We start from the raw sequence: 19874 nt of genomic DNA on the forward strand, positions 1-19874 counted from the left end.
AAGTCAAGAGCAATTTCCACTGAAGATATGGGGGAACAGTCAGATCATGGCATGGGAGCCCAAACCCGAATCACTGCCACGTAGTCGATTCCAACTCCTCGGACCCTCCAGGCCAAAGCTGACCCACCCATGGGGCATCCGAAGCTGTAAATCTTCTGCAAACAGCAGGCCCTGCCTTTCTTCCACAGAGTGACTGAGGGGCTTGAACAACCAGCTTTTGGTATAGCAGCCAAGTGCTTAAACACTGCTCCACCAGACAGTGACCAGAGAGAGAGAAGTTCTTTCTTCCAAATTAAAGGCAGCATTAACTAGACAACTACCTTCTTACCTTGAAAGCCTTCCCTCCCTTCCTTCCTCTCTCCTCCTCCTCCTCTTTCTTGCCTAATTCTGGGGACCCACTTATGGAATGCCCACTCTCTCAAGCACCTTAAAGGACATTTCAGAAGAAATACAGCCACCCCACCCCAGGAATGAGAGGCGCACAAGTCTGACCTCACTCACCAGTAAACCCATCTATGAGCACAGTTTGTCTTGCGGTGACCATGCAAACAAGAGTAAAACTGTGCTAAAGGGGGAGTTCAGAGGTGCATTTTTTGCAAGTAAGTCACCAGGACTTTTCTTCCATTCACCCAGTGAGCCTCTAGCTGGCTCAAACGGCCAACTTTTGGTTAACAATTGAGTGTTAGCCAGCATTAACACTATTTGGGACTCCCCGACCTCCACCTCCTTATAATGTTACAATTACATATTTTTCTGACAGATGTTGCTGTTGTTAGATGCCATCGAGTCAAGTAAACTTATAATAACCCGATGAACAATGTATTTAACTTATCCTATCTTGTGCATCATTCATCTCTGACACAATCACGCCCATTACTGCAGTCGCTGTGTCAATGCATCTGGTTGAGGGTCTTCCTCTCTTTCAATAACCTTCCACCTTTCCAAGCACGGATGTCCCCCTCCAAGGAATAGCCTCTCCTAGAAACCTGCCCAAAAGTACGTGACACAAAGCTTTATCATCTTTTCCTCCAAGGACCACTCTGGCTGCACCTTCTCCAATATATATATCTGTTTGTTCTTTCAAATAGATATTGGGGTATTTCAGCACTCTTCTCCAACACCACAGTTCGAAGGCTTCAATTCTTTTTCTGTCATCCTTAGTTACTGTCCACCTCTCAGATGCATAGCAAGTGACTGAAAAGACCATGGCCTGAATCAGGTGCACCTTGGTGATTGAACTGACATCACTGCTCCTCAGTAATTTGGAGAGGTCCCTGACTACAGACTTTCCCTGTGCAATATGTCTCGTGCTCTCTTGACTGCTGCTACCAAGGGTATAGACTGTGAACCCAAGTAAGATAAAGTTGCTGACAGTTTAATCCTTTCTCCATCTATGATGACGGTGCCTATCAATCCAGTGGTAAGAGTTTTTGTTTTCGTGACATTGAGATGCAATCCATATTGAAGGCTGCATTCTTCGATCTTCTGCAACAAGTTCTTCAAGTAAGTCCTCCGCACTTTCAGTAAGCAAGTTTGTATCCTCTGCATAATGCAGGTTATCGATGAGTCTTTCTTCAATACTGATGCCACCTTCTTCTTCACAGAGTCCAGCTTCTCAAATAATTTCCTTGGGATACAGATTGAATAGATACAGAGAGAGGATATAACCCTCACACATACTTCTCTCCATAAAAAAGCAAGCCAAAAACCCAACAACAAACTAATGGCTAAAACAGTACATAGAGAACGGCCAGAAGTTCAAGTTGGACTTAGAAGAGGCCATCACACCAGGGATATCATTACTAATGTCAGATGGATCTTAGCTGAAAGCAAAGAATACAAGAAGAGTGTCTATTTGTGCTTCATTGAATATGCAAAGGCATTTGTCTATTGAGTTGTAACAAATTATGGCTAGTATTGAGAAGAACGGGAATCCCAGAACACTTCATTGTGCTTATGCAAAACCTATACTTAGACTAAGAGGCTGTTGTGTGAACAGAGCAGTCATACAGAAATATTTAATTTCTTATCATGTGATTTTTCTCCATATACTGGAGTCTTCACCACTAGAGGGCTCCCCTCCAAGGCTATTTGTCCAGAATTTGTTCAGAATTTAACTTCTAAAGGTGCTGCAGTGGCTAGTCCCTTGTGTGCTGGTATTCTAACCAGAATTTAAATTCTCAGAGAAGACTAAGAAGAAAAGAGACTCTCCCCTAACCAGTGGTCATGGTGAATTCGCCTAAACAGAGCTGCCACTATTATCATTCTTTTTTCAACTTCTTTGGACCAGATTTGGAATTTGACTTCAAGATAATGCTTTCCAAATTTTGCCACAACTGAAATCACCTGTGATCATGAATCATGATGGTTAGGCTGTACCTCAGACTAACAAAGTCAGAATATCTGGGAGGGGGAACCAAATGTATTAAAGATCTCCAGGAAGGTCCAAAGTGCATCCATGACTTAGAAGCACTGATGTAAGCCCTACCTGGTTACCCTTCCCACAGATGCCTCATCACCACTGCAGTCAAGACCAGTGACCCCTGGACGAGGACTCAGCTCAGCCCTGGCCTCTAGGTCATCCAGTCTTGAGGCTTGAGCTCTTAGTATTGATTGTCAGTCCCAGGTTAAGAACGAGATTTGTTCCTAAATCTGTTTTTAAGTTGGATTTGTGGATAAGTTGGAAAGGGTGGCTATGTTTTTATTTAGTGTTTCTTTTTATTTATTTATTTTTGTGTGTGTGTACCGTCAAATCAGATCTGACTGGTACAGGAGGAGATTGTCCCTCCTTCCCCGGCAGAGCATGTGGTGGATTCGAACCGTGCGCCTCTGGGATTGTATTTGCAGTTCCTTGCCACTAGGCCACCAGAGCTCCCCTATTTAGTGTTTCTTTAGTACAAGAGAAAAGAGCCATGATGTTGCAGCGGGTAAACCGACGGACACCCAGAAGCGTTGGTGATTTGAACTTTACAAGAAAAAGATGAAGCAGTTTGTTCTTGTAAAAATTTATAGCCTTGGAAATTCTATAGGCAGTTCTCTGACCAGCCGGGTCACTCAACTCAAACTCATTGCCTCTGAGTCAGAACTGACTCTTAAATGACCATCCCGTAGGTTTTCAGAGATGTTTTTTACACATGGAGGAGACTGGCTATCTTTCTCCAGAGGAGCAACTGGTAGATTTGAACTGCTAGAGAGGTGCCCTTTCTGCATAGTCTTAGCCTGTAAGCTCTGCTGACACCTGCTCAGCACCGTATCAGCATGCCTCAAGCCTCCACAGACAGGCTGGTGAAGGCTGCACAGGAGGCGCATCAGCTGAAAATCGAACCCAGGTCTCCCACACAGAAGGCAAGAATTCTACCACTGAACCTCCACTACTTTCTATATGTATCCCTGCATTTTCCAGTGAGGACACAAGAGGCTCAGATGGGCTCAGTAACTTGCCCAGAGTCAGGATCCATGCTGGCAGGCATTAAGCGCATGACTGCTAACTGAAAGGGTGAAGGTTCAAACCTACCAAGTGCTCCATGGGAAGAGGCTGTAGCAGTCTGTTCCTGTATCGGTTACAGCCTAGGAAACACTATGGGGCAGTTCCCTTTCCTTCTACAGGGTTGGTAGGAATCAGAAACAACAGCCAGGAGTTGGGCCTCTAGTTACACAGCTGATGAGTGCAGAGGAACCAGGCTTGGAACCTGCACTGGAGTTGCCTTCCGTCACCTGATACCCACGACTGAGTCTCCATGGTACCCCTGTCCCCACCCCGTAGGACAGAGGCCTTGCTTTTCTTTTCTCATTCTTCCCTTTCCACCTTGGGACCACGTTCTGTCCCTGACTGCAGTCACCTGGGAAAGGGCCTTGCCACCTGCAGCTGAAACTCCATCCATGCTGATGCCTTACTGTCTCCTGTCAGACTTACTGCTTTCCTGGATGGTGAGGGTCAGACCCACCTGCTCAGTGCCTGCCAGTGTCTCCTGGATGGTGATGACTACCTGGATCCTGACTCTCAGGGGACACTCCAAGAACACCACTAGTTTTCTTGGATTTGGAAGGTTACAGGCTCCCACGAGCAGGAGCCACATCCCTAGCACTACAAAGTCCAGAGCTGCCCTTGCCACATGCTACTGCAGAGAACGACACTCCTGTTCCAGTCCCAGCTCTCCTCTCATCTCACCCACATCAGCCTTCTCTATTACCTCTGAGGTTCATGTTTCTCCCCCACCTTTGTTATCTTTGCAGGAAATGGGTATATTGAAGGCAAAGAACTAGAAAACTTTTTCCAAGAGCTGGAGAAGGCACGAAAAGGCTCTGGCATGGTAAGCCCACCTCCCCACTGCTGACAGTTGTCTCTTCCCCTGACCTGTGTCTTTGGGCACCATCTATCCCAAGATATGTGTCACATCTGTGGACCTGACATCAGTGTCCTGGACACCTGGAGTTTCCCTTTGATTCACAGGGATTTTGAAAAGAATAGAACAGTCTCTAAAAAGAGTATCTTACTTCAATATCTTAGGTTCCTGGGATTGGCGATATTCAAGAATGGGCGTCAGGGGATGCTCATAAACATAGTGTAAAACTTTATGTATGTGTATGCATGTATGAATATTGAGGGTTGTCCTAGGAAAGAGGCCACGGCCTGCCTAAGATGTTCAGAGGGTCCCATCTCAAGGCCAAGGGCCTGAGCTGGTTTCTCAGCCTCAGCATGATTGGTGTTTAGGGTAGAGAATCTTTTGTGCTGTTTGGAAGCAACCATGGCCTTTACATACTAGGTGACAACAGGTTACACACACCCAAGTTGTGACAATCCAGCATGTTTCCAGACACTGCCAATGTCCCTGGCAGGCAGGAAATGCCAAGGGAATGCCTAGTTGAGGATGATGTTCTAGACCAGCAAGGATGGGCATTCTCAGTAAGAACCCAAAGGGAGACAGGGTTGTTCTGAGCCAGTGTCTGCACCAGATGGCACTGGCTGGCTTCACCTGCGCAGCAGGCTGAATCTGATGGCCCTGGCTGGCCTCATCTGTGGAGGGGCATGCTGTTCTGATCACTCTTCTTTACACAGCCCAGCCCCTTAATGGCAGTGAAGGCATTTACCCCAATACCAAGCTTTATACTGTAAAATTTGCTACAATCTTTTTTGGGAGGCATTTGAAATGCTGGAAAATGAAGGTGATTGGAGCTGGTCTGAAACTCCCCTGCCTAATACTGGAATATGTGGAGTTAGACTCAGTCCAGCCCATCAGCTCCTGTGGGGCCTTTAGAGGTCTCTCTTCTTCCCTGCTGTGTGTCTGTCCATCAATCTCATGCTTATTAATAGTTTGGGAGATGAGTCTCAAATGAAGGGGTGAGTCACTGGTTCACGCTCAGAGGCATGGCTCACCAAGAGACAGGTCGGAGCTGCGGCTTAAGGGACTTTGAAGGGATTCATGGGTGTGTTTATCAACAGCCCCCTCACACTCCCTCATTACCAAGATAATGAAGCCTGGATCTCAGAAACAGAGGCTTCAAAATTGGTCCTGGGATCACATCAGTAGTCACAAGAATTTGTTTTCATGAAGTGCTTCAAATCTAAAACCCTTCTCTTAGTCATCTCTTTCGTGGGACAGCAGCATCAGGGGTTATTTTCCAAGTTCATCAATGAAAATCCCAACTAATACCAGCTAGGACTGATGCCCAGAGCAGCTGTTATATGGCAGAAAGCTTGTCAGACTTGGAATTTCGAGTCATGAGTTCAAATCCTGGCTCAACTATCTGTGTGACCCTAGAAAAAGATCATTTCATTTTAGTCTCCATTTGTGTGTACAGTGAAGGGACCATAACTTCATGAGGCTATCTCAAATTAAACAGGATGACTACATTGGTGATAAATGCCTAGGTCCACTGTGAGCACTAAGGAACTGGAACTCAATAAATACTGATATATAATCACTAACAAAAGTGAGACCAATTCCAATAAAGCATAGAATGGATGCAGAAAAGACTAAGCATGGCCTCTGAATAAGCACACATTCAAGGGTCACCAGGTAAGTGATGAGCTGTCAACAATGGATGAATCTTTGCTTCAGGATAAACAAGAGTTTGTTGATGAAAATCAGCAGAATCCCAAGCCAAGAGAAGGTTTTAAACTTCAAGAGTCTTAGATTCAAGATGGGCGGAGGGGGGGGGACGAGGAAGGGGAGATAATCATGGGGTTGCATGGTTTGATGGGTGGACGAGGAAGTGGGAAAGAGGGGGGAGCCTGTATGAGGGGCAATGTATGCAAACTTTTTTGGTAAACCAGTGTAATTAAAAAAAAAGAATTTAAAGAAATTGGGGGGGAAGTCTTAGATTCAAGATAGGTCAACAATGAACCAAAAGTACTTTTCAAGTTTATTATCTTTTCATTAATTGCAATAATAACTAAAAAAAGACTAACTGAATTACTCTTATTTTCTCTGGCATAAAATCTGGGTGAAAAAAATATTGTGTAATGGCAATTTCTTCTTTAAAGAGGAGCAAATTCACCTTGCGATAGTGACATTCTCACATCTGAGAAATGGGTGTTAAGTGCCCAGCCTTCTGATTGAGAGGTGGGTTAATCCATTTCAAAGGCAGCGGAGCAGGTTCAATGCCTGGTAAACACTCTGCCTCTACACCTGTCCCCCTTTGAAAATTATGTGCTTAGTCTTGAAGAAGTGATGGCTGGGATTTGATGTGGTCTCGGATGGAAACAAGATGAGCTTCAGCTCAGTCTGGCTCCATGGCCACGGACTCAGGACACAAAATTCTCCCTGCCATCATCACAGGGATGGGGTGTGAGACCCATGACTCACGGGGATCCAGATGTAAAATATGCACCCTTTGTCCTGTTGCAGGTGTCAAAGAGTGACAACTTTGGGGAGAAGATGAAGGAGTTCATGCAGAAGTATGACAAGAACTCAGATGGGAAAATCGAGATGGCAGAGGTAAGTCCGGCTGTCCTGGTCAAGAGCTCTGTACGAAGGGCTCCTCCACTCCTGTGCCTCTCGCAGACCCCAGGCATCCTTCCAGAGGGTCCAAGAAGGGCTTAAAATGCTCTTTCCTAAATATATACCCAGAAGAATAGAAAACAGCAGCTCAAACTAGCCCACGTACACCAACATTCACTGCAAGATTATTCACAATAGCCAAAGAAATAATACAAGTGTCTCTCGAGATGGATGGATTAAAAAAATGCTATATCCTTACAAACAGAAAGTTAAGCATCTAAAAGATACATCAAGTTCTGGTACATGCCACCACATGAATTAATATTATGCTAAGTGAAATAAGACAGACACTAAAGGTCAAAACCAATATGACTCCGTTTATTGAAATTTCTAGGATTGGTAAATCAATCAAAAATTTAAACAACAGATTAGTAGTTACCCAAGGGTTGAGGAGGGGAAATAGAGAGGTTCTTAAAAAACTGCTCTTTCCTCCTGTCTACTAGCATTGAAGCAAGGGGGGGTCTTTTCCTGTATATCACGTGGAAAATGAAATTTACTTTCCCCAGGAAGCTCTGGTGGGAGGTTGGTGGTATAGTGGTAAGAAGTTGCACTGTCAACTCTAAGGTGTGCAGTCTGAATCCACCAGCTGATCTGTGGGAGAAAAATAGGCAATCTCCTCCCATGTGATTGAAAGCCTTTGAAGAACCAGTTCTGATTCGGTTCCAACTCAAGGGTACCCCACCACCACCTCAAAGGGGCAAGGAAGCAAATGATAATCTCTTAGAACAGCTGGAGAGTGAAAATGTCTTCAGGATGCAACAGGTACTCTAAAGGTGCCATGAGTCCTTTTAAGAACATGCACACATATATCACACAGGCGTGCCTTGCAGTTTGGTTCCATGTCACCCCAATATTAATTTTTTTCTTAGTGCATGTAAGTTACATCTACACTCTACTGGAGCCCATATATATGCAATGCCACCATGAAAAAGCCTGAAATGCTGTGAGAATGACCAAAACATAACAGAGAAACATGGAGTGGGACATGTTACTGGGAAAATGGTCCTCCCACAGAAGTGCTTGACACTGGATGCCAGAATCTTTCAATTGGTTAAAACACACACACACACACACACACACACACACACACACACACAACTAAAATTAAAAAATATCTACAGGCAAGCTCTGGTGGCCTAGTGGCAAGAAACTGCACTGCAATCTCAGAGGTGCATGGTTCGAATCCACCAGATGCTCTGCTGGAGAAGGAGGAACAATATCCTTCTGTACCAGTCAGATATGATTTGACGGTACAGGCAAAAAATAATGAAATAAAATAAAATTTAAAAAATATCTACAAAGTGCAATAAAATGAGGCATGGGCATCTGTCTACATACATGTGACACACATGACAAAGAAAATGGGATTCCCACGCTGTCTCCCTGTCCTGTTGCCATCCTTCCTACAGGACACTCCACTGCTCCCTGGAAGGTAATACAAGTGTCTCTGTCCCCACAGCTGGCGCAGATCCTGCCGACCGAGGAGAACTTCCTTCTGTGCTTCAGGCAGCACGTGGGCTCCAGCGCCGAGTTCATGGAGGTGAGGCCAAGGCACAGCCCTCTCTCTGCATGTGGGACCTACCTTCCGCCCATGTCGCAGCCAGCCTCACCCTAATGACTAACAATGGTCTCTGGGAGACACTGACCCTCAGAATTCAGCTCCTCACATGTGGTCCATGGCTGGACCGTGGACCAGTAGCATCAGCATCTGCTGGGAGCTTGTTAGGAATACAGAATTCCCAGCCAGTATTCAGAACCTGCATTTCAGCAAGAGCCCAGGGACTGGTGTACACATTAAAGTGTAGGGAGGAAAGTGAGGAGGAAGCTTGAGGCCCATGCACGTGGAGTGTCTACACACACCCTCTCTCTTTGGGAGATTTTTTTGTAGACACTTGTATGTTCCAGCCTCTGAAATCCTGCAGTAAAGAAATCTGTTTCACTTGGTTTGGCTCCAGTAACTGCCATGCTTCCTTCCAAAGTGTAGATTACCAGTTGCTATTCAGTCAGTTGAATAGCCATGTGTATAGGAGTGAGACTGGGCTCTATAGAGTGTTCAGTGGCAGGGGGTTTAGTAGTTGATCACCAGGACTTTCTTCCAAGACACCTTTGGGAAGACCTTTCAGTTAACAGCCAAATATATTAACTAGCCTATTGTATTACTCAAATGCACCACCTTGAGACTCTTCAATAACACTGTTGTTAGGTACCACTGAGTTGGTCCCAACAAGAACAAAACACAGCCTGGTCCTGTGACATCCTCACATCTTTTTCACTGACCATCTGCTTTACCAAGCATGATATCCTTCTTCAGGGACATCTCTTTCCCGATAACATGTCTAAACTGTCTGCTCCTCAAAGAGTTCCCAGATGGAACAAGAATTCTACCAATACCCACCTCCTTCTCCTTGACCACATAACAAAGACGGAAAAACGTACCGTCCTATGACAAACAGAACAAACAAGCTTATCTTGGAAGAAATACAACCAGAGCGCTCCTTAGAGGCAAGGGTGGTGAAACGTCATCTCACATGCTTTCGGTGTGTTGTCAGGAGGGGCTAGTCCTTGGGAAAAGACAGAATGCTATTCCCTAGAAATGATGGAATGTCAGAGAAAGAGAGGAAAACTCTCAACAAGACAGAGTGGCACAGTGACTCTAACAGGCTGTAACAGTGACTACAGCAGTGACTGTAACAGGCTCAGGCATGTTGGGAAATGAGAGGATGGTGCAGGGTAGGGCAAGGATCAGCTCTGTTGTCCACAGGGTCCCTACAAGTTACACTCTACTCAACGCCACATAGAAACAACAAATGACCCATGAGCCTCTCAGTTCCCAGTACCTTCCAGGCTTGATCTTTGAAAGTAGTTCGGGCTTCAGTGTTCCCTTTACAATGAGCATGACCAACTTTGCAAAACACATTCTCCAAGATGCTTATGTGAATGAAATATGATATCCAAATTCAAGTGTCTTTTGAGTAATATTTCTTCACCATGTCGTACTTAAATCAGTACTAGATAGAACTATATGGAATCACTTTTGTTCAATCATTTTGGACTCATGGCAATTTTATATGGCTCAAAGTAAGTCAATCTTGATGTTAAGCAAACTACCAATTATTTCTTGCTGTTTTTCTGGGCTCTTCAACTTGGCTATTCAGAGAGAGGGAGGAGAAAGAAGAGAGAGGAGAGAGGGAGGAGAGCTGAGAGAAAAAAAGAGAGTCCTTCAGAGTGAAACTCAACCCAACCCATCATCACACATATGGCCCCATGTAAATAATGACCCACCGATATTGCCATTCCTTCTTGTTAAATCCCTTCTCAGCTACCGGTAATCCCTTCTCCGTGACTCACTGCCTAAAGCGACTGAAGAGCCAGCCTAGAAACCCATCGGGCAGTGAGTGCTCCCTCATTGACACAAAGTCCTTTGGAAAGAACCATTTCTCAGGACAGGAAGGGCCCGTTTCTCAAATGGCAGCTGAGCATCAGATATGGATTTCATTTTATGGTGCTTTAAAGGATTTTCTCCAGTTTTTCACAGGGTGGAAAGACGCCATAAGTTGGTAATTGATATTCTGAATCTCACTGTGGTTCTTCTCTTCTCTCCCTGGGGTGGGAGTCGGTTGGGGGTGGAGGTAGATCCTGCAGATAATTACCATTTATCAGGGTGCTATCTATGGTGCCTGCTTCTCTGGCCATGTCTGACCTCTTCTTTCCTGACAGGGTGGCAGCCAAAGGCTGACATCTGCTCCATAGCTGGGCTGGAAAGTAGGGGTGACCAGAGCCCATAGGGGCAAAATGCTTAAAGAGAAGCAAAGGACAGCCCTCTCCGTCTCTCTGCCCCCACACTTTTTTTCCCTCTCCCCTGGTTCTCCTTTCCCCCTCAGTTCCCTTCCCTCCCCTCCTCATCTCAATCACACACTAAGTTGACCCTTCTCTCCTCCCTCCCTTCTTCCTTCCTTCCTCTCCCTACCAGCATCAATCTTTAGACTGTCCCTTCTTCTTCCTCCCTCCTCCCAGGTCCTCCCTCCCTTCTCCTCTGTCCCTCCTTTATCTACTCTCCTCTCTCAACATTCGCAGGTGTTCTGTGTGCGGCTGACATGGTTCCTTATTCATATGTGCCTGACCTTTTTCAGTGTTATCTACAGAGCCAAAGACTCCTCCCCTCCAAGTTCCCCGGGACCAAACGCCCCTGCAGTGCCATCCCTCCTACAGTCCATGTGTCCTCTTTGTATCAGCAGAAAAGATGAAACGGTCCCTCAGTAGCCCCCAAAGCCCTGTGCTCTCAGATTTCTCCCACCCCACTGCTCAGTCCAACATCTTAATTTCTAATTTTAGGGAGGCCTCAGGATTGCCTTGGGATTTCAAAAAGCCCAGCCTCCTGAACCCTTTTCCTTGAATGTGGAGAGAATAATGACCCAGTGGGGGCTGAGCACAAAGTGCTGGAGGTGTAGAGCTCTCCAGGGCAGGAGCCAGCACGCAGGAGGAATGGGGTGGGTTCAGGGGTGGGGCGCAGTCTCCTCTGAGAGGCAGCCACTGGACTGGGATCCACTTTATCCTCCTGCTTTTAGGCAACTTAGGGGGTCTTGTCTTCTTGTCAAACCAAGCCTCAGCTTTGCTGAATAAAATCCTAATGCACTAGGTTCACGCAGGTGGTTAGTGAAGGTAGATTTAGAGACCTGCACATCTCTCTCTCTCTCAACTCCTGGTACCTTTCCAAGGTTGTGCTTTCTGGGCCAGGAAAGGAGTATTGTGATGGAACCCAAGACATTTTTATTTTCACTGAGGAAAAGATACTCCTCTAATCCAATACTAGCTATATTTGGAGTTTGCTTTCCCTTTTGCTGGAACTTTCTCTTGTTTCATAACTAAAAAAGTCTGGGCCTTGACACTTCTCTAAGGAACCTTAGAGGTGAGGTGCACTATGTGTTACACTGCTAACTGAAAGGTTGGTAGTTTGAATCCACCAGCTGCTTCTCAGGAGAAAGATGGGCAGTCTCCAGATTCACAACCTCAGAAACCTGATGTGGTCGCCATAAATCAAAACAGACTTAATGCAGTGGGTTTTGACGCTGCCCTACCAAGAGCATTCTGCAGTCTAGTTCACGTGTGTGGAATCAAGATCCTAAAATGGCCATGAGCTCTCAAATCCCTGACGATAAAACATGGATACAGTGGGGAGACAATTACTCTTGTAATAAATAAGACCCAACACTAAAATAGACCAAAGATTGGGGGAATGAGGTTCCCTGGGCCTTCTGGGTGAAAAAAAGCTTATATTTCCAAGTTGTTAAATAGAGGACAGTGCCTCTGCACTAAGATCCTTTCATTAATGTATAAATGCATGCAAGTCTAGCAGCTGAGGACAGTGCACACTCATTTTCCATCGTTTCCGTGAATCAGCAGTTTAGGATCAGCTTAGATGAGCTGCAGTCATCTGAAGGCTTGACTGGGCTGGAAGCTCTACTCCCAAGATGACTCAATCACACAGGTGTTGGCAGAAAAGCCCAGTTGCTCACCCATAATCCTCTCCATAGGCTGTGTGAACATTCTTCCAACGTGGCTGTTGGGTTTCTCCACAGTAGGTGATCCATGGAAAACGTGAAGGAAGCTGCAATGCCATGTATGACTTCAACTCACAAGTCACACAGTGACATTTGCCATTCATTAGAAATGATTCATTACACTCAGCCCTCATTCAAAGAAAGGCAAATTACATTAGACACTTTTGACAGGAGTACTGGATAAAGCGTATTTTTCCTTGTTTCTCCTGTGTAATGTCTGTTCTGACTCAGATATAGAGGAAAGATAGGAAGGAGGCAGTAAGAAACGTATCATCTGCTGAAACTTGACTTCTATTTGAGCTTCCTGATGTTACAGTCAGCAGACTGTGCCCTGGCTCCTCAGAGATGACACGTATGCATCTAGTAACCAGGACTCTGATTAGCGCCTAGAACCAGTATGGGTGGGGTCCAGGAAGACATCTGATTGGTCTGTCTCTCGAGATGGCTCAGCTCTGCCTTGAGACCATTAGATGGAGAGTGGGAGCTTAGAATTTGGGGTGGGTTTTTTTTTGCTATTATTATTATTCTAAAGGTAGAGGAGTGGCTTTGGGGCATCTAAAAACCTTATAACACTATCAATTCTGCCTCAGCACCATATGTGGCTGCCATATGCAATGGGATGCACTGGGGAGGACAGTGAAGAGTAACCAAAGCCCATTCCTTCCATTTCCAGAGGGTTCCTCCTCTTGCCTCGTCTGGAGTAACAAGCTCCCAGAACAATGAAAAGATACCTTCATTTACTCACAGGGGGAAAAACCCACAAGATCCTCATCCTAGCCTTGGTAGAAACTGGTTAACACCTTTGAAAACTTCACCTCTGATTACAAGTTGATCCAAATGAGACCCAGACCTGGATTAAATTAAAGCAAGAGAGGGCCTTGATCCGAGTCTCAGCAGTCTTTCTCCTTCTCTATGTGACCTTAACCAAGACTTAATCTTTATCTGTTACATTAAAGCATTAGGTCATCTCTACATTTCCCAACCTCTCTAATTCTGGAAAATCAAGGCCTGCCCCAGAACAACATGAGATGTAGGATGTATAGATTTTAATATGTCTTTGCAAAATGACTGGCTTTTCCATTGCAGGCTTGGAGGAAGTATGACACAGACAGAAGTGGCTACATTGAAGCCAATGAGCTCAAGGTAGGATGAGCCTTGGGGGGGTGTGGAGGGCTTGGAAAATGGAAGGAATCTTGAGTGACAGTGGGTTTAAGGAATCTGGAGAAGAGAAAGAAGTTGGGTGAGAAAATAAAGGTTTGTAGTCTGCACAGAAGGCATGGAAAATGGAGAGTCATAGTGGCAGATTTTAAGGAACGCATAAGAAATGGGGAGTCATAGTGGCAGATTTTAAGGAACTTGAGGAGTTAAGAGTAGGCAGATGAGAAACAGAGGTTTGTGGTCTCCTGAGGAACACGCATGCCTGGCTCTAAAGTGAACGTCTTCAGGGAAGCCATATGAAATCAGTGACACAGAGCTTTAGGGCCATAGAGTTCACCCCAACCACACTCTGGCACGTCAGTCCAGAGGACAGGCATGCTTAAGGCATGTCCAGCTAATTGTAGGTTGCTAGCCTTCAAGCTTGTACTTCTCCCCTCAAATTTCTCTAGCCAATCATTAATCCTCAGACACTGCTTAGCCCTAACCCCATGTTTTGCCCTTCTGAATAGGCAGAACTGGTCCCTACTGCCTCTCCAGTAGGTGAAGTTGAACCCAGAGCCACCTCTGGGGCTTCAAGGTCATGACATAAAGGCCAGGGGCTTAGAAAATCATGCTCTATATTGGCAGCAAGGCTCAGAAAATAAGTGAATGAGTAAATGAAAGCCGTCTTTTGTGTTCCAGGGATTTCTGTCAGACCTCCTGAAGAAGGCAAACCGGCCATATGATGAACCCAAGCTCCATGAGTACACCCAGACCATAGTGAGTGGACTGGGGGCAGGTGCCCCATGGTAGCACCGAGCAAAGAGCTCAGTGATGGCCCCATACCTCCTCTCCCTGAGATCTCCACTGAGCTGAAATTATGGAGCATGTTTCCATTACAACCTCTAACTCCAGAAAGATAACCTTGGAGAGGCTGAACCTTTGGTGCTGGCCTCTGTTCCTCCTCTCCCTGGGAACTGGGGAGAGTTGCAGTAACCAAGTCCAACTACCTCTCCAAGCAGGCACTTAAGACTACAATTGTCCCTGGTCCCCAGATGACCTGAAGAGACCACAAAAGATCCCCCCAACCTCTGCCCTCCTTCCTCTCCTCCCCCTAAGAGCCTTCACTGCAAGATCAAAGCAAATAATCCAGACATCTCTCTCTGTCCCCAACAGCTAAGGATGTTTGACTTGAATGGGGATGGCAAACTGGGTCTCTCTGAGATGTCTCGGTAAGCACATTTCCACAAACCCCTAGATTATCTCTTAACAAGATTCCTGCTGTCATTCTTGTGTTCCTGTCTCTAGCTCTGAGGTCATTGGCTGGGAGGAGGGACCGATCAGTTGTCCAGAACCTCAAGACAAAGTCAGATGGAATTGTGGACTTCAATAGCTCAATTTGCCTTTTTCTTTCTCTTTTTTCAACTTTCTGTGAACTCCTGATTATTAAGTGCTCACTTTGTATAACTTCAGAGGCTATCTCTGCACCCCTCCAGGTCTGAGCTACCCTGGCCTGCTCTCTGCCCCCTTATATCTATTCTGTGGTTTCCTTTTCAGACTCCTGCCTGTTCAGGAAAACTTCCTGCTTAAATTCCAGGTAAAATATCCCTTTGCTTTCTTCTCCCTCTTCCCTCCCTCCGGCATCATCACAACAGACCCACTCAGTGTCTTTTCCTTCTCTCTTCCCTATCGTGGTCCTTACAGGGCATGAAGCTGACCTCAGAGGAGTTCAACGCAATCTTCACATATTACGACAAGGTAATAGAGAGGACACTGCAGACTGAAAATTCTGAAGGCTGCAGGACAAGGGAGCCCCCAGAGAGAAAGGGTCAGCTTCTTCATTAAGGAGGTTAGATGGGCAGCTCCAGCTTACCTGATTCCTTCCTCCAGGAAGGCCCCGAAGTACCTAGGTCTATGTAAGAAGAGAAACGTCATTCATGATTTGGGTTTCTGAAAAATGCAGCAAAAGTTGGTAGAAGAAGAGAATTATGCTTAGAGCCCGAGTGTGATCACATTCATTGTTTGGGACAGAAGGAGACGTTCAATGCCACTGCTCCTCTGGTCGCACTTTGGCACCAGCGCAAGTTCTTTTTCTAGGAAGTCAGAAGTAAGCTGACCCCATTGCCTACCCTTTCACCCTTCTCTTGCCCATTCCTGTGGTTCTTTACCACCCAAGGTCTGGAGGAGGACTTTCACGTGCCATGCTCTCTGTAATATCTTACTTCTGATCTGGCATTCAAGGAGTTAGCAGAATACTTCTTAGATCTCATTTGCATTTTCAATACAAGTGAAAGACACTGGAACTAGAGGCTACCAGAAGACTCCTTGTCCTGCGCTTTTGCCGACTAGTGTGTTAATCTGACACTGCACAGTCTGATAGCACCTTTTTTATCTAGTAAAAGGGAGGCTGGCTATCTGGACTCTCCTGGGATGGGCAGATTCTATCAAGAAGCAGTGTCAGGGTCGCTGGGTCTGAGTCTCAGAGCTCTGTGCTCATTCTCCATATTCCTTGTGACTAGGATGGGAGTGGCTACATTGATGAGAATGAACTGGATGCCCTTCTGAAGGACCTGTATGAGAAAAACAAGAAGGTGAGCAACTTGGCCTCAGGGTCTGGGTGACACTCCAGGCTTGAAGGGAGGAAGTGGAGAGGAGAGTGCTGGTGCTGCTGTGGGCTCCCCACTCTGATCAGCTTTGACAAGGGCTATTTCATGGAATCAGCAGCTAAAGTGACAACAGAAAAGACTTTCTGTACAAGAAGGGAATTTTGTAGAGCTGGAGGCCAGTGAGAGGAAAGGGCTATTCTAAACTGGTTAACGGCAGAATGTGGAGTTAGAGAATGGCTAAGAGGAACCATGGATGTTTGTTCCCCTCAGGAACAGGTGGAGTGCCGAACTTCATCACTTTGCCTCTCATATTGCCTCTGATCCCCCAGCAGACCCTCACCAGGCTCATCTGGGTGCACTCATGGGAGGGGAAGAGGTGGGACAGGAACCATGAAACAAGGCTTTGCTGCCAACTTCTTTGACTCTGGAGAATGTGTCAGCAAATGGTTCTGTCTGCTTCTTTAATTAGACCATGAAAGCTCTGTAATTCCTTGCATTGCCTAATTGCCTTGTATGCCAGGCAAGAGCTAAATTTAATGCTCAATTTCAGAAATAAATTCATCGCAGCCTCCAGGTCTATCTGTCTCCTTTTCCAAGAGCTTTCTCATGTCTTTATCCTAAGTATCATCCTTCATTTATTTTATCCTAAATTTCTTTTTTCTTCATGCTACTAAAATTGATTTTCTGAAAGGGACAGAAAATAAACTATTAGTAAATAAACACTTCCTGGGAAGAAGGAAGTAGTTGCTGCAGTGTTTGAACTTGGCAAAATTTTTCTGTGTACATAATTCTAGGAGAAAGTTATTCATGTATTCTTATACGTCCAAGGAAGATCAGGCACCATAATAAAGAACGTCTTTAACTATAATTGCATTAAGGAGGCATAATTTGTCTTTTTATGACCCTGCTTCCACCTGAGGCCAATAATTCCTGAAGGAGTGTACTTAATAATCTCTGGAGTGACCTGAAATACATGGTCACCAACTAACTAAGCTCATCCTTATTTAACACAAAGGACAGCTCCTAGAGCTGCAAAGGTTGGCTTCATATATGTAAATAAAAGTGATGGTTCTGATCCTGGAATCCAGAAGCAATTATGAAGGTTCGCGAACAGGATTTAATAAAGCTTGTTTACCTGGGAGGCCCCTACTTGACCCAGGTTCTAAATCTGGCACCTGGGAATTGAGGTGATGGATCAGGAGAAAGTTGCATGTCTGTGAACAAACGCCTGTATTGAGAATGGAAAGGCCATTGGCGATTAATGCAAAGAGAGATGCACATTCCATTTGTATGGTGTCTGCATGGACTGTGAGAAGATTTTTGCAGCAGATTAATGTTTGGTGCCCCTGCAAAGCCAGGCTTTCACTATTTCTTAGCACTCCTATGGCAACTGCAAATCCCTAAGGCTTTCCCTAGCTTCAAGGAAAACATTCAGAGAAAGCAAGCAGCCCCCTATCTCCAAGTTGCTAAACCTCTCGCTGCCTGACTATACTGTGGGTAATTTTCACAAGCTTCACGTTGATACCTGGGGTCCCTTTCTTGAATCCTAACAGGTTCGGGCGAAACTGGGAAAAAAACTGTGCTAAATGACTTGCAGAAAGCTCAGGCCCACGTTAGTGTTAGTTCATGACTTTATGGACGATACTCCCAAAGAATGTTTACAAAATGTCCTTACACTGGCTGGTGGCACAAAGCTAGAAGTTAGGACACTCATCCCTCATTTATTTACATGGCTAGATTCCAAAGACCAGATGTGTATGAAAATTGATGTCATGCAAAAATGGAAGAGTACATCCAATCACAATAGGGAGAATGACTACATCGTATCAAGAAATAAAGGGACAGGGGCAGATTGGGTAGGGAGAAAAGTGCAACAATGAATGAATGGAAAGGCAAAGTCTCTGTAAAGTTTCATTAAAATTAATAATAAAAAAAGAAAAAGAAAGGACAGCTACAGCATTGCATAACTGCAAACCCAGAGAGTCATGGATCAGTCAAGTGGACATATAACCTTAACCATCACAGCTAGCGTTACTCCTGCCTCATACCTCAGCATTCATTACTGCCTGTCATAAACGCATAAGACAGTCTGAGAGTAAGTGGTTTTGTATAGTCATAAATGTAAACTGTTGGATTATGAGATGGTGAGAAGTAAGTGTAGTATGAGACAATGTTTCATAGCACGGGGGCGGGGGGGGGGGAATGAATCTTTACACACAGAAAAAGAGATCACTAGGGACAGGCAAACCAGGCAGGTGATTAGACATACTTCACTACTTGGACAACTAGAGATGTTTATGGCTGTGAGTTGGACCACTCCTTCAGTGAACAGACCTCTTTATACCTCCTGTTTTTAAAAGTATTAGAATGAGGATAATGACTCCTCGCCGTGGAAGAAGAAATGTTTTTAAAACTGACCCCTTAGACACTGTGTTTATGATCTATCCATTTTCAATACAGAAAGAGAAGGAGGCTGAAAGAATTAAAAATATGAAAGAAAGGAGGTGGACATAGTTATTGAAATAATTTCCTGGTGATGATGACTTTGCTCTATTTAGGACTTACTATGTGCATTCAAAGCAATTACTATAAAGCATATACTTAACATAAGGCATATTGGATGTTGATGGCGTTTTAATATTGCATCCATTGTAAATGGAGACACAGGCATCCTACTCCCAGGTCATGTGAGAGCATCTAATCCTCCCTCTGATGGGCCTCAGGAAGACAGGCAGCAGAAGCAGCCTGGTGAGCTGTGCTGCCAGAGGCAGCAGGGTTTAGAATTCCTTATTTAAACAGATGAGGCGTATGAGCCTGGAGACAAGACCAGGGAGCCTCCGTGGTCTTCATCATCACCAGCAGGGGCCCAAATTGGCTTTCACTAGATTGTGACCAAATGAGGCAGAAAAATTGACACACAGTATGCTATCTTGACAGAAGCGACCATTTTTTAAGTGCTTGTTGCGTGTTAGGTATTGAGTGCTGTTTCATTCATTCCCTCATCTACTCCTTTTAACACCTTGAGGAGGTAGGTGCTATTTGTGTGTCCATTTTACAGGTTAGGCTTCTGAGTCTCAGAAAGAGCAACGACTTTGCAATGCGGTTAGCAGGTTTAATGCAGGTGTCTGATTCCAAGGCCCATGCCTTGTACCACTAAACAAGATGGGAAGAGAGACCGACTCAAGCACGTGTGTGAATGCACTGCTGGGGCCGTCCACCAAGCGGCTCACCTCTCCCTGTGTCTCCTAGGAAATGAACATCCAACAGCTCACCAACTACAGGAAGAGCGTCATGTCCTTGGCAGAGGCAGGGAAGCTCTACCGAAAGGACCTGGAGATTGTGCTCTGCAGTGAGCCCCCTGTGTAAAGGGGGACAGGGGTTGCTTCTCCCCTCCCTCAGACCCCGCCCCTGCTGCCCTGACACTGTATTCACACCAGAAATCGTAAGTGCCCTGCCCGCCCCTGCAACCTGCACACACCAGCCAGCAGAGCCGGGAAGGAGAGATGGAGGACGGGCCACTTGGCGGGCTTCCTCTGAGGCCCTTTAACCTGAACCTGGCAGATACTGCTCAG

General features: G+C 45.5%; 1 protein-coding gene across 2 annotated transcripts in view; it reads left to right on the forward strand.

The window, feature by feature from the left end:
- CALB2 (calbindin 2) overlaps positions 1-19668 on the forward strand; it is a 31961-nt gene extending 12293 nt beyond the window's left edge. The window contains exons 2-11 of one of the 2 annotated variants that reach the window (XM_006878626.1): positions 4234-4310; positions 6849-6938; positions 8461-8541; positions 13646-13702; positions 14399-14476; positions 14873-14928; positions 15254-15293; positions 15401-15454; positions 16216-16287; positions 19552-19668. In XM_006878626.1, coding sequence (XP_006878688.1) covers positions 4234-4310; positions 6849-6938; positions 8461-8541; positions 13646-13702; positions 14399-14476; positions 14873-14928; positions 15254-15293; positions 15401-15454; positions 16216-16287; positions 19552-19668 — 722 coding nt within the window. Of the gene's footprint in view, positions 1-4233; positions 4311-6848; positions 6939-8460; positions 8542-13645; positions 13703-14398; positions 14477-14872; positions 14929-15253; positions 15294-15400; positions 15455-16215; positions 16288-19551 lie in introns of those variants that run through there. The other variant, XM_006878627.1, reaches the window with a different exon arrangement.
- The last annotated feature ends 206 nt before the right edge of the window (positions 19669-19874 follow it).

This window comes from Elephantulus edwardii, unplaced genomic scaffold, assembly GCF_000299155.1.
Source record: "Elephantulus edwardii isolate Elephantulus edwardi_28Jun2011 unplaced genomic scaffold, EleEdw1.0 scaffold00001, whole genome shotgun sequence".
Taxonomy (NCBI): Eukaryota; Metazoa; Chordata; class Mammalia; order Macroscelidea; family Macroscelididae; genus Elephantulus; species Elephantulus edwardii.